Source organism: Chiloscyllium plagiosum, unplaced genomic scaffold (assembly GCF_037043375.1).
Source record: "Chiloscyllium plagiosum isolate Xiang-an unplaced genomic scaffold, Cpla_swu_hap1 HiC_scaffold_21, whole genome shotgun sequence".
Classification (NCBI taxonomy): domain Eukaryota; kingdom Metazoa; phylum Chordata; class Chondrichthyes; order Orectolobiformes; family Hemiscylliidae; genus Chiloscyllium; species Chiloscyllium plagiosum.
The window spans coordinates 9,804,349-9,820,016 of NW_028270159.1; the positions used below are offsets into that span (position 1 = coordinate 9,804,349).

The window sequence follows — 15,668 nt, forward strand, 5'->3', positions numbered from 1 at the left end:
TGTGCTACAATGATTTAACATAAAATGTGGTGATTTTTATGCACAGTCTCATGGTAACTACTGCAACATCGATTCATTAAATAAAAATAGCAGCACTAATTCCTTTACCCAAGAAGATATTAATATAAAGAGACATGCTTACCTTGGAAAAGGAATATCATATAAAGCACAATCAACTACCACATTAAAGAAGCAAGAAATGTAATAAGTGTAGAGAGGAACAATTATAAGGACGAGCCAAGCTTAGTCTTGCTAACTTAGTGATATAATGGCATGTATATGCAAACTGTGTGCAGAATCAGGCTTGGTATTAGTACCAACCAGTTACAAGGCTGGAATAACTCATTGATGGTTGAGCAAAGAGTGGTAGTTTGTGACTTTTTCCTTCTTATTTCCTACAGACTGAGTTCCCTGAAGTGGCCAGAGATAAGTAGGGGCTGAGTACTTCACCAAATAGAGAAAGGGAAAAGACTGTTCGAAAACGAATAACTCACTTGAAATCACCACTCAGTACAGAGTTATTGAGTGCTGGGCAAGTTATGGAGGCCAGCTTCCCTGACCACGTGGCAGGCTGCAGGGAGGGTATTTACAGTGTGGCAAGACAGAGAGAAGGTCACTGCATCATCCAAAGCACCCCCACCCCCTCTTTACTGCACAGAATTCTGTAACACAGTCAATATGTTCCCACTGCAACAAAATCTTTCCATATGGTCCAGCTGATGAGTCATGGACCAGTGGTAGCAGCATGATCCCATCCCCCATTTTACAGGCTCACATGGCTGTTGTAATTAGGCAATGTACCAATGGGTTAACACATGGCTCTCTGTGCAATAATCCTCCTATTCTCTCTCACACACACATACACACACAAACACACGCACACATACTCACAGAGACACCCACTCACATTCAGAGACAGACACACACACAGAACAGAAATACACACACAGACCTGCACACAGGCACATACACATACTCACATTCAGAGACATACACAAATACACATATACAGACACACACAATCATACTCATAGAGACAGACACAAAGAGGCACATACACAGACACAGACACACTAACACAGACAGACACACATATACATTCACAAAGACACACATGTGCAGAGAGGTACACATACAAACACACACACACACACGCACAAACAGGAACATGCACAGACACACACACTCACAGAGACAAACAGGCATACACAGATAAATACATATACAGACACACATAAACAGACACACAGACACACACATACATATAGACACACACACTGACACATGCAGACACATACACAGACACACAGATACATACAGACACACTGTGGATGAGAGAAAAGAGTGGGATCATCAAATTGCTTTTCTGGATCCTTGGACAGGGGTGTTCTGTGACAAGAGGAACACAAATGGGAACAATAAGATTGGACGAAAATTTTAATCATGTGCTATATGGAGAGTTAATTCATGCTGCCAAATATTAAACTGCACAGTACAACAAAGGAGCATTGAATATTCTTTTGTAACTGAGTGCTTCGAAGTATTAAAGGGAAATCACAGTTCCCATTTGAAACCAGTTGGTGGAGGAAGGAGGTAAGGGGGATAGTTTTGGAAAAAGGCCTTGGAGGGTTCAATCAGCCAAGATCTTATTATATGGTGAAACAGGTTCAATGGGCTGAAAGGCCTGTATTGTTCCTATGTTCCCAATTAAAACAGATGCTAATTCTTTTCTTAATAACAGGTTTATTCACAGATTTCAGCATCGGTATGGTTGCTCGTTAGCTACCAACCAGAGAGCTAACAGTCTCTCTTTATATGTATCCTCGGCACTTTATTAAAAATGGCCTTGTGTCTCCTAGCAGAGTAATTAACATATAGTTAACAATAGATAGTGAAGATCGATTGAACACCATGCTTGAGAAAGAATTAGTGGTCAGAGGAACTATTTTTAATGGAGTGCAATATACTCTGCCATAATGAAGCAGTAGAATAATTCAGTGCAGGAAGTGAATATCAAGCCAGACAATATTAGAAGTAGTGCAATGCAAATCTTAGTATTATATTGCAGTGCAATAGGGGAATATTAAACTCAAGTGCTGTAAGGAAGTATGAACATCACATCACAGTGCAATAAGGAGGTATTCAGATCACCTTATCACCTTTCAGTCCTGGTTCTCCGCGGTTTCCAATCAGCCCCTAGGAAAACAGACAGTCAGATTCATTAACATGAACATGTTACAGACAGAAACCGCCAGGTTCCTGAAGATATTACAAATACAGATCATTCTGCTATAATGCATGTTTCACTGACACAAATTCATTGTAACATGACTGATGAATTGGGGACAAAATGAGGACTGCAGATGCTGGAGATCAGAGCTGAAAATGTGTTGCTGGAAAAGCGCAGCAGGTCAGCCAGCATCCAAGGAACAGGAGAATCGACGTTTCGGGCATAAGCCCTTCTTCAGGGACACCCGGACCAATCAACCCAACCACCCCGTGGCTCAACACTTCAACTCCCCCTCCCACTCCACCAAGGACATGCAGGTCCTTGGACTCCTCCATCGCCAGACCATAGCAACACGATGGTTGGAGGAAGAGCGCCTCATCTTCCGCCTAGGAACCCTCCAACCACAAGGGATGAACTCAGATTTCTCCAGTTTCCTCATTTCCCCTCCCCCCACCTTGTCTCAGTCAAATCCCTCGAACTCAGCACCGCCTTCCTAACCTGCAATCTTCTTCCTGACCTCTCCAACCCCACCCCACTCCGGCCTATCACCCTCACCTTGACCTTCTTCCACTATCGCATTTCCAACGCCTCTCCCCCAAGTTCCTCCTCCCTACCTTTTATCTTAGCCTGCTGGGCACACTTTCCTCATTCCTGAAGGGCTTATGCCCGAAACGTCGATTCTCCTGTTCCTTGGATGCTGCCTGACCTGCTGCACTTTTCCAGCAACACATTTTCAGCTCTGATGAATTGGGGACACTGATCTAAAACGCAAAGTTTTAAAGCGTGTATTGGCTATAATGCAATTCTGGCCCCATTAGTTTATGTGGTGCTGCTATTGCGTGATGCTCTCATTGCACGAGAACAGAACTACCACATTAGAGCAGAACTGACCAAATGTAAAATACAAAAAAAGGTCAAATTTCCTCTTGGCCTATCCTAGTTTGAGTTTGCATTTATTCTCAGGATGTGGGTATTGCTGGCTGGGCCAGCATTTATTGCCTGTCTCTGGTTACCCTGCAGAAGGTGAGGATGAGCTGCCTTCTTGAATTGCTGCGAACCTTGAGGTGTGAGTGTACCCACAGTGCTATTAAGGAGAGAGCTCCGCTATGTTGATCCAATGACACTGAATGATCTGGTCCCAAGTCAAGATGGCCTGTGGTTTTGAAGAGAACCTGCAAGTGTTGATATCCTCCCTTCATCTGCTGCCCCTGTCCTTTTGGGTGGTAGACGGTGTGGGTGTGAAAGGTGCTGTCTTTGCTGCTGCAATGCATCTTGTAGTTGGTACACACTGCTGCTACTGGGGAGGAGGTGAATGGTGGGTGACCTCTTTTTTTTCTGGATGGTGTCGAGTGTCTTGAGTGCTGTTGGGAGCTGCACACATCAAGGTAAATGGGGAAGATCTCATCACACTCTTAGCTTGTGCTTTGTAGATTGTGGACAGCCTGTGGGGAGTCAGGAAGCGAGTTACTCACTTCAGGAGTCCCAACTTTGATCTCTTAAGTGGATGATATTCAGAAATACAGAGAAACAAGGTTAAACTGTTTTTAATCAGATGGACCTCCTGTTGGATAGATGCTCATTGAAGCTCAACCCCCAATGTCACTCATTGTACCGACGTTTGTAAATGTGCACGATTTATGTGGTGGAATGAGGAGAACATGACGGGCTTTCTGGTGAACTGGAACAACAGACTGGGAGCCAAATGTTTGAAGATCAGTATTATATCAAAGATCCTGCTTATGGCTGAGCCTAGAGAAAAGGATCAGAGTGAAGCTTTAAAGACGAAGTCTCGGAGAAAGTGCGCAGTTTCAAGTACAATAGGTTCTGATATAACATGATCGTTCTGTTCTCATGCGATCTCATGCTATAAGAAAATAGCAGCGGCATTTAAACTAATGGGGCCAGAATCGCATGATATCCAATGCAAGTAAGGAAAGTTTGTGCCCTACAAATTACGGTCTAAATTCTTCAATTGCATTAAAGCCAATTCGTGTTGAACAAACACACATTACAGCAGAACAGACTGTACTTGGATCAGTGGTGACAGAGCAGTGAAGCAAGGAAATAGAAATTAAACAATGATTTTATTCTGTTTGGAGTAACTGCGATATCTTGCTGAAACTGAATAATCTACAAGCCAGGCTCACCATGCAGTACAGAAACCTGGGCAATTTCAAGAACAGAGGAATAGTGACAGGTCACTCATGGGATGTGGACGATGAGATGGATGTATGAAGAAAAAGACAAAGTCATGAACTGGCACGGCTGGAGGCCAGTGAAGACTGTGGGAGTATCAAAGAAAGCAGCCCTGAAGCAAATGAAATCATGCAGGCCTCAAGACAGAGAGAGGGAAAGACAGACAGACAGAGAGGAAAAATAGTGTGGTGAGAGATGGAAATGGGAGAAGGAGAAGAGAACAGCCTGAAGCCAGACATGAGAGACTTAAACAGAGCTGGGTTGGAAGATGAATGGGTGGCTGACTGGGGACAACAGGGAAAGGGTGACTAACCAGCACTGTGACTGCCCACAGTAAAATGGGAGGAGATAATGGGTCACTCATTCAGTAAAGGTTTTCGGAGTTACATTCTAATAGGATAGATCGTTATTTTTTATTTTAAGACAGACAGAGAGCTGTGATAGCTAAAAATCTGAAATTAAAACAAAAGAAAATGCTGGAAATGCTCAGTGGGTCTGGCAATATCTGAGGAGAGAGACAGAATTAACGTTTCATCAGAATGTTTCTCTGCCCATTGGTGCTGAGAAAGTTACTGTTGTAAGATAATCAGTTCTGAGGAATGGTGAGGAGGTGCTGGAGGTGTTGGACTGGGGTGGACAAAGTTAAAAATCACACAATACCAGGTTACAGTCCAAAAGGTTGATTTAGAAGCACTAGCTTTTGGCGCACTGCTTCTTCATCAGGTAGCTATTTGGACAGGATCATAGGACACAGAATTTATAGCACAATTTCATAGTGTCATACAACTGATATGATATATTGAACAAACCTAGATTGCTGTTACATCTTCTAGGTTTGTTCATTATATCGTTTCAGTTGCATGACACGATGATCTTGTGCTATAAATTCTGAGTCCTATGATCCTGCCCAACTGGCTACCTGATGAAGAGGCAGCGCTCCAAAAACTAGAGCTTCCAAATAAACCTGTTGGACTATAACCTGGTGTTGTGTGATGTTAACTTAGTTCTGAGGAAGTGCAATCAATCCGAAACATTAAATCTGTCTCTGTTTCTCTTCACAGATGCTGCCAGACCTCCTGAGCATTTTCCAGCAATTTTTGTTTGTGTTACGCGTAGTTCCATCAGGATTTGCTGAAACTGGATCCCACACATCAAGCATCTGAGCAGCATTTTGTATCTCTATTCTCATGGTTTTTGTACAGCTCACAAAGAAAGTTTGTTGAGCCTTAATAGGAGGGGAGTGAAATATAGAATCAGTTTACACTCCCATCCACAATTTTATTGATATAATTGGAGCCGAAACTCAGAATTTCTTAAGAGTGTGATTTGGAGGCTTTCTGACATGACTACAAGCTTCTATTTATACATGACACTTGGCTGTAAAAAACTAAGACAAACACTTCCACACAACGAACTGTGGTGTGTTTATTCAAAGCGGTCAGTAGTGTGGATATTTGCGGAGGAAGTAGTGCTTACTTTTAGCTGCGGTGTACATCAAAAGTACTTCACAATTTTAAGTCTACATGAATGGCTGTACTATTACATCCAAGAAAAGACAATTTGATGTTTGTATTAAATCACATAGAGTCCATTTTCAGTTGTGAACAGCAATTGCAGTATATATTGATTGATACATTGCTGATGAACAATGTGCTTTCAGATGCGTATTTGCTCTACTATATCAGAAAAGAATCAAACCCATGGTAAAATATCCAATTTTGGACATGAATTTGCCACTCTTTTTTCCAAATTTCAGTTATGTTACATTTGTATTTTCTTGTCAGTTATTCAGATAATCCAATGCATTTTTCATTCATATCACAAACTCTGTGAAAGAGGAAATCAAACACACTTTACACACTGAATACACATTTTTAGCTTTCGTATTGTGCAACTGATATCTGTATAAATCATGCTCCATGTGTTTACTCTGTCATTTATTAAAATATTGACCTTCAAGAAATTGCACAAGACCAACATCTGCAAAGTTCCCAGTGTGGGCAAACTACAGCAACTATTACCACAAGACCACAGAAAATAGGAACAGGACTAGATTGTTCAGCTCCTAGTTGGGCTGATCCATCATTCCTCACATCCACTTCCCTGCCCTTTCCCTTGATTCCCCTCCTGATCAAGAATTTATCTGTCTTTGCCTTCAATATACATGGTCAAAAGTCACATGACACCAGGTGACAGTCCAACAGGTTTATTTGAAATCACAAGGTTGTGGAGCACTCCCCCTTCGTCAGGTGAAGTTCTAAATCTGTTGGACTATAACCTGGTATCGTGTGACTTCTGACCTTGTTCACCCCAGTCCAACACTGGCACCTCCACATCTTAAATATATACAAGGACTCTGCCCCCACTGCTCTCTGTGGACAGGAGACTAAAGACTCACAACCCTCTGAGAGGGAGAAGAGATCTTTCCTAGCTCACTTTACCTTACTAGTCCTACAATCCTCCAGGATATCTGTGCTCATCTAACTCTAGTCTCCTGAAGATCTGCAGTTCTCTCCCTAAACCTCTCTCCTTCTTCACGTCTACTTCCATCTTTCTTTAAGACACCGCCAAACATCTGCCTCTATTTCTAAGGTTCTGGCTGCCTGTCCTATTATCTCCCTACCTAACTTTACTTTGCCATATTCCTGTGAAGCATCTGAGAACATTTTCTTATATTACGGCTATGATTTAAATACAAGTGGTTAGTGCAGAAGCATAATGAAAGTTTTAAATCTTTTAATATACTAGCAATATTTGCATTGAAAGACTCATTATTATTAATGATTGTCAGAGAGTCAATTTGCATTATGTCTAGCAACTTTAACTTATTCATTTCCTGAAAAGACAGACTTGTTGACAAAGCTTTCCATCTTACACTCATCAGGACAAAATGAAAGAATGCCAAATTTCAAACAATCACAACAATTTATGGTACGGGAGAAAGAGATGTTGATTGATCGGCAGACAATTCTGATTGGCCAAGGTGTTACCATAACCGAAACATTAGGGAACTATAGGCTTCCTGAGTTGCTGGATCATTTGAACCAGGCTTGAACATATTCCTTTTGTTTGCAGAGAACAGTTCCTGCACGTCTTTGCTAGCAAGTACAAATGAGTCATTTCTAAGCCTAACCGATTAAATTAAATCAATTGTTCATCCAGCTACATAAGCACTCCAAATTGTTCAGCAAATGCTGCCCAATCACAGTATCATGTCCAACAGTTAACATTTTATTTTGGGTTTCACATGCATGGGTTGGTTGTGTGTGATCTACCTCCCTTCCTTTTACGGAAATCGAAAAGAAAATGTTTTCTGATTCGAGCTATGAACCCATTATGTTGGATCAACAGGTTTAATGAATAAATGGGAGCTTTCTTTGGTGAGATTAATCCTCGAAGAAATTTCAGCCATTGCCTCGAAACAGAATATAACAGAATAGTGATCACTCAGCGTTTGACAAATGAAGAGTTGGAATAATCCACCTCACCTTCGGTCCTCGCTGTCCAGGCAAGCCCATCTTCCCAAGACGCCCCATATCCCCCTGCCGAGAACAAAAAGAGTCAATTAAAGTCTGTGACCATTTACAAGATTGAAACAAACTGGTCAAATGTGAAACAAATCATTCTATCTCAACTGGTCTTCAGCTCCATCAGAAGATGGAATTCCCATATGTCCTAAGCAATGAATGGCATTAACGTACCCAGCTCAGGTACATAACAGGAGCGGCTGCAATGCAAAACATCATTACGTAATCGCTTGCTCAAAGGGTAAATGTTTCACTCAACTGAAGAATGTTTTTCTATATGGTGAAATAATGAATCAAGTAGGAATTAATTGATTACTAATTGCTGAAATATAAGTGTGAACACAGTTCACTGATACTACCAGGTTGCTGGAGTGTCCGGCAAGGCAACAGTGCAAACATTAATGTTTTTGACAAAGTTGAGAATCTATTTTTATGCTAAGAAGATTGTTGCCTATCTTCTTAACTTAGTTCTTTATTCCCCTGTTTCTGTGAACATTTCACTGTACTCCTGTATCCCGTACTTGAGTACACATGACAATAAAAACTAAATCTCAATCTAATCAGCTACAAGAGGAAGAAACAGATATGTCAAAAGGAGAAAGTGTTGTCTACTGCTACATTTGGACTGAAAAACATCTGATTGCAAACCGTGGCCCCCATCCCTTCTTTTCTAGTGTACCACTTTGTAATTGAACAGAGACCTCGCCCTCTGGCCACTTCAAGGTAGTGGGTAACTGTTTGCCCTGGGGCTGGATTTAGGACCTGGAACAGGCCCAAATTCTGTTGGTCATCCCCAGAGGGAGAGTCCAGCCCAATACCTACCAACTGCTAACTTTCCTTCATTGCACTGGACTATGATTTTGAATTAAAATATGAAAGGAATGACTTTGTCATAAACACATTCATTAATATGTGCTAAAGGTGTTTATAAGTACACAACACACATGGATAATGAGAAATGTTACTGACTTATGGTTGAATGGCGATAATACACTAAATGTTTGTTTAATTACACATAAATACCTAACATGTTGTCGCTACATGGACCAATTTGGGGACCAAAACACCAAGATGTTAATTTAATGGAGGTGTTAATTTAATGGGAGGTGCCGGGGTTGGACTGGGGTGGACAAAGTCAGAAGTCACATAATACCAGGTTATAGTCCAACAGGTTTATTTAAAATCACAAGCTTTCAGAGCACTGCTCCTTTGATGATGTGACAGCGTTCTGAAAACTTGTGATTTTAAGTAAACCTGTTGGATTATAACCTGGTGTCATGTGACTTCTGACTTAATTTCAATGAGATCCTGCCTTTGTAAGTACTTTTAACATTCAACCTGCAAGGAATTACTTACAAAATAAACAATATTTATTTGCCATCAGATCTTGCACCAGGTTCGAACATTTATTCTTTGATGCCCCTGCGTTCTGCATGTGAATGATGTACCTGTCCCACTCTATCCTGTAGTTCACTGCTTCTTTTGCCTCGTGGTCCATACCTTGATAACTGGAGCCCTTCTGCTTTATATTGATTGCAGATTGATTAATCACAAAAGAAGGCCATTCAGTCTGTCAGATCTGAGAAAGAGCTAGTCAATTGGTCCCACACTCCTGTTTTTTCCTCACAGCCAGTACAAAGTTCTCTTTTTCGAATATTACGTAATTTTCTTTTGAAAGTTATAGTTAGTCTGCTTCCTCTGCCATTTTACATACAGCGATACATTCTAAAACAGAACCGATGGCGTAAAAAAAATTCCCCACTCTCATGAAACATTTTGACTTTATGGTCTTTGGTTATTACCTGTTCCACCAGGGAACCAATTCCTGATGAATCTATTCTGTCAAAGGTCCTGATCACTGTGAACACATTGATCAAACGTCCCTATAATGTTGTATTCTCAAGAAAGAACAAGTCTGGCCTTTCTCATCTCTCCACGTACCTTGAGACCCTAACTTTGGTTCCAATCTCGTGCATCTCCACTTGTTCCCACTGTGAGGCCAATGTGAATTTTATAATGTCCATAATCGGGCATATTAATCACACTGAGGTGAAAGGTGTTATGAAGTGTTGCTGTGATCGCTATGTCAGACCTTTCGTTTCCTTTCATTTCCTGTGACTTTATCAGTTTACCCTGATAATTTCAACAGTTTGGATTTCCGATCTCTCTCTTACTTCATCCATTGCCCCGGAACTGTGCGGTTTCATTTAGAGTCATAGAGATGTACAGAACGGAAACAGACTTTTCAGTCCAAACTCGTCCATGCCACTCAGATATCCCAACCCAATCCCGATCCCAGCCCATATCCCTCAAAACCCTTCCTGTTCATACACTCATCCAGATGCCTTTTAAATGTTGCAATTGTACCAGCCTCCACCACTTCCTCTGGCAGCTCATTCCATACACGTACCACCCTCTGCGTGAAAAAGTTGCCCCTTAGGTCTCTTTTATATCTTTCCCCTCTCACCCTAAACTTATGCCCTCTAGTTTTGGACACCCCCACCCCAGGGAAAAGACTTTGTCTGTTTATCCTATCCATGCCCCTCAGGATTTTATAAACCTCTATAAGGTCACCCATCAGCCTCCGATGCTCCAGGAAAAACAGCCCCAGCCTATTCAACCTCTCCTTATAGCTCAAATCCTCCAACCCTAGCAACATCCTTGTAATTCTTTTCTGAACCCTTTCAAGTTTCACAACATCCTTCTGATAGGAAGAAGACCAGAATTGCACGCAATATTCCAACAGTGGCCTAACCAATGTCCTGTACAGCCGCAACACGACCTCCCAACTCCTGTACTCAATACTCTGACCAATAAAGGAAAGAATAACAAAGGCCTTCTTCACTATCCTATCTATCTGCAAATCCATTTTGAAGCAGCTATCCACTCCAAGGTCTCTTTGTGAAGCAACACTCCCTAGGACCTTACCATTAAGTGTAGAAGTCCTGTTAAGATTTGCTTTTGCAAAATACAGCACCTCGCATATATCTGAATTAAACTTCATCTGCCACTTTTCAGCCCATTGGCCCATCTGATCAAGATCCTGTTGTAATCTGAGGTAACCTTCTTTGCGGTCATCTGCAAACTTACTAACTATATTTCTTATGCTCACATCCAAATCATTTATATAAATGACGAAAAGTAGTGAACCCAGCACCAAACCTTGTGGCACTCTACTGGTCACAGGCATCCAGTTTGAGAAACAACCCCCCACCAACACCCTCTGTCTTCTACCTTTGAGCCAGTTCTGTATCCAAATGGCTAGTTCTCCCCGTGTTCCATGAGATCTAACCTTGCTAACCAGTCTCCCATGGGGAACCTTGTCGAACGCCTTACTGAAATCCACAAAGATTACGTCCACGGCTCTGCCCTCATCAATCCTCTTTGTTACTTCTTCAAAATCCTCAATCAAGTTTGTGAGACATGACTTCCCATGCACAAAGCCGTGTTGAATATCCCTAATTAGTCCATGCCTTTCCAAATACATGTACATCCTGACCCTCAGGATTCCCTCCAACAAACTGCCCACCACTGACGTCAGGCTCATCGGTCTATAGTTGGCATTTATATCTTTCCTCCTCATTGCTCCTTCCAAAATGCATCACTCCACATCTCTCTGCATTAATGGTGTGTATCTCACCATTTCACCAGTATCCGTCCCTCTGATGTCTGCTCCTCACTGTTGACTGCAAGTGACCCTTTATCTATCTGAGTACAGTTCATAGACATACAGTCAAACAGTCATAGAGAGATACAGCACGGAAACAGACCCTCAGTCCAACCAGTCCATGCCGACCATAATCTCAAACCAAACTAGTCGCCCCTGCCTGCTCTGGGCCGATATCCTTCCAAACCTTTCCTATTCATGAACTTATCCAAATGTCTTTTAAACATTGTAATTGTACCCATGTCCACCACTTCCATAGGAAGTTCATTCCACATTTGAACCACTCTCTGTCGGTGTGGTTTTCCTCCAGGACCTCCAGTTTCCTAACACAGCGCAAAGATGTGCAGGTCGGTGTGGATTGGCCATACTAAATTCCCCAATAGTGTCCAGGAATGTGCAGGCTAGATGGGTTAGCCATAGTTGAAAATGTAGAGTTACGGGACTACAGGGTAGTCCTCCTTTGGAGGATTCGTGCAGACTCAATGGGCTGAATGGCATCTTTCTGCACTGTAGGGATTCTTTGGTTCCAAGAAAGGGGCACATACCTCACCAGGGCCAACTCACCCAGTATGGCTCCTCATCAATCCTATGGATGGGATTTACTCTACCCTTGGGTAATAGATAAATCTCTCAGTACAATAACTCAGAAAGAGAATAGTTGTGGATTTTGTTTGTCATTTAAGTGACTATTTGAGGAGAAAACCTTTCCTTGATTAAGCTAATACTTGAATCAGTCCACCAGAAAGCCTTGTGCACAGTGTGAGCTCATGGGATCGAAGGTACTAGAAATAAATTGCTGGAATTTTATTAATCTGATTGTAAAAAAATTGTTCTGTGTACTTCTGCTTATTTATTCAGGTCTAAAAATGCAATTATGCACATGAGTGCATAGAACTGACTAAAATTACATTTTTGAAGTGTTTTAAAAAGAACCACCTGGAGATAGTTAAAGGAAAATCAGATAATTACCCCTTGTTCTATTAATATTCTGCCCCGGAGCATGAAGGGAATTAAGTAGGAGTGACAAGATTGATATAACATTTCAAAATCAGTGAAAAAATTATAGGATCTGAGTTCCAGTAGCATTAGATTTAAAACAGGAGCGACATTCTTAATGCTTACAGTACCATTTTCCAATTAGTTAAAAAAGCACACAGATCTGATTATTTGTTGCATAAGAAAATCAAAGAACAAGTCGTCTTGTGTGAGATCGTTCAGCCAAGTTCTGTTAATGCACTTCTGAAAAGAATGTAAATGAGTGTTTGACGAACATACCTCTAAGAACAAAAAAAGGGGTGAGCCACCCATCGGCAAATGGATTTTTAGGAACAGCAAGTCCCAGGTATTTTTGCTAAATTTATTTTAAGGTAGGGAGGTACATCTGGGTGGGTGTCCTTCAAAGGATTGGTGTGGACCCGATGGACCGAATGGCCTGCTCCCACACTATCGGGGATTCTATGTTTGAATATGCAATGGAACTACTGGATGGTTACAGCACAAAATGAAGCTCCTTGGGCCTCTGTGCCCCTGGAACAAGGTCTCAGTTAAATTTGTGATGATGCTGCTCCTTTAACAAGGTTATGTTGTCTTTGGCTTTTTTGTCCAGAGAGGTCGTAAAAGCAGCAATTCCAAAAAGTCTGGTTTGGAAGGATTTTATGGCCAGTTTGATGAAAGCTAACAGATATTGCCTCAGGCAAAAGGCTGTCAGATCTTTGTGAAACACACTTGTGGCCAGTTCTCCCAGTTCAGCCTTTCTCTGGTTTGATTTTGTTTTTGTCAGTTTGGCTATTCACTGCAAGGTGAGGATTGTTTTCACTGGAGTTCAGATGACTGAGGGGGGAATCTGAGAGACTTATAAAATTCTAACAGGACTAGACAGGGTAGATGCAGGGAGGATGCTCCCGATGGTGGGTGTGTCCAGAACTAGGGGGTAATAGCCTGAGGATTCGGGGTGGACCATTTAGGACAGCGATGAGGAGACATTTCTTCACCCAAAGAGCAGTGAGCCTGTGGAATTCATTACCACAGGAAGTAGCTGATGCCAAAACATTGAATGTATTCAAGACACGGCTAGATATAGCACTTGGGGCAAATGGGATGAAAGGTTATGGGGCAAAAGCAGGATTTGGCTATTGAGTTGGATGATCAGCCATGATTGTGATGAATGGTGGAGCAGCCTCGAAGGTCCAAATAGCTTCTATGTTTTTACGTTTCTATGTTTGACAAACCATTTCACCTGACGAAGGAGCAGTGCTCTGAAACCTTGTGATTTCAAATAAACCTGTTGGACTCTAACCTGATGTTGTGTGACTTTTCTGGTTTGTCCACCCCAGTGCAACACCTGGCATCTCCACATCAGGTTTAAATTGGTGGACTGAGACTTCCACCTGACTACTTGAGTGGAAGCTATAAATCCCATGGTACTGTTTCAAAGAGCAGAGGGTTTGCCTCACAATATCCTGATCAATGATTATCTTAATCAACATCACAGCAACAGCTGATCAGATCGTCACCACACGGCCTTTGTGGGAACTTGCTGTGCGTTAAGGGTTGGCTGCACTCCCTACCTTACAGCATTGACTGTACGTCAAAACTGTTTAACAGGCCACACAGTGTTATAAAATGTCTAGTGGTTGTGAGAGGTGCTACATTAATGCAAATAAAAGTCTCTGTATTTCTCTTTAGCAATTGGTAGGGGAGACACCGTGAAAGAAGTGGAAGTGGGAGCAAAATAGAAATATTACCAAAGTGCTAAATTTTAGAGTTCATTGTGTTTTGTCCAAAAACTTTAATCTATAGTTTTAGTTTTACGAGAATAAAGTTACTCCTAATTGTTAGTGCAACAGTCAGAGCTTGTGTGCTGGTTGGAATGTCCCCAGGGAGGACTATATGCCAGGAGAGAGGAATGCAACCAAAGCAAGAATTAAAATATATCTTTCTGAGAATGATTCAATGATATTTTGAAACCAAAGTATTGTTAGTGAGTTAGAAGATTTGAGTATTTGCAAACCCAGTGTTTGAATAGCTCACTGTGAAACAGTAATGAATAAATCTGATCTATTAAATAATATTTGTGATGGTTGTGGTGTTCAGCTGCCACTTTTGGCTAACTAAACAGTTATAATGCAACATCTGAACAGTGACAGGATTCTCTGCATTTTTAAAGCTGAAAGAGAGAGCCGAAAGCAGAATGATCCAACTCAATGCAAAATAAAGAGTGGCATTGAATCAGGGAAGGAATGTTTGGTACTTACAACCAGCCCACGAACGCCAGGAGGTCCTGGGGCTCCCAAATCTCCCTGTAAGCAAAGATCAGAAGATTACTGGCTCTTTCCTAAACAAATAAAACAGTTTGAAAGTGATTAGATCTCTAAAGGCAAGGCTCGAAAGGGGACGACCTAGCTCCCTCTGTGCCCTGTGTAATCTGCAGCTCCCTTATCGAGGGAAGGCGTGCAAACAAATGAAGTTCAGACAACGTTTACTCAGTCTCCAAAACAGAGACCTGCTTGTTATCCTGCTTGGTGTGGCCCACAGAGCTTTGCAAACCTTATGCCCTTCGATCCGCAGTGGGGCGATAGGAACCCCACAGTAAAAGAGAGAACTATAACCAGTGGGCACCGATTTTGTTTTGTTGGGAGGGGCAAACTGGAAATGAACCAGGTTAAAATCCTGAGTAAAATACCGAACCTGTGTCTCATTGATGTTTCTGTTAGCGGAATCGCTGCGAGGTTTAATCCTGTAAATAAAGGTCTGAATGACATCAAGTTCAGTCCAAACACAGACTGAATCACACGCTTTGTATGTCACAGAGTCATTGACGTCCGCAGCTTAAAAAAAGGTTCTTCAGCCCGTTCAGAGTGTGCCAGTCAGAAATGAAAGCACCTACCTATTCTAACCTAGCACTTGGTCCATAACCTTGCATGTCTTGGCATCGCAAGTGTACATCTAAATACTTTGCCAATGTGATGAGGATTTCTGCCTCTCCCACCCTGACAGGCAGCTAGTTCCAGACTCTCACTACCCCCTGTGGGTCCTGGCATCCCCTCTA

The 15,668-nt window shown here is 41.9% G+C and overlaps 1 protein-coding gene across 4 annotated transcripts in view; it reads right to left on the reverse strand.

Annotated features, from left to right (window-relative positions):
• The window catches only part of col27a1b (collagen, type XXVII, alpha 1b), a 707,279-nt gene that overhangs the window by 316,203 nt on the left and 375,408 nt on the right, over positions 1–15,668 (reverse strand). For all 4 annotated transcript variants that reach the window (XM_087998238.1, XM_087998237.1, XM_087998236.1 and 1 more), the window contains 3 exons: positions 14,875–14,919; positions 7,915–7,968; positions 2,152–2,196 (listed from right to left, as the gene is read on the reverse strand). In XM_087998238.1, the coding sequence (XP_087854364.1) occupies positions 2,152–2,196; positions 7,915–7,968; positions 14,875–14,919 (144 nt within the window). The remainder of the gene's footprint in view (positions 1–2,151; positions 2,197–7,914; positions 7,969–14,874; positions 14,920–15,668) is intronic.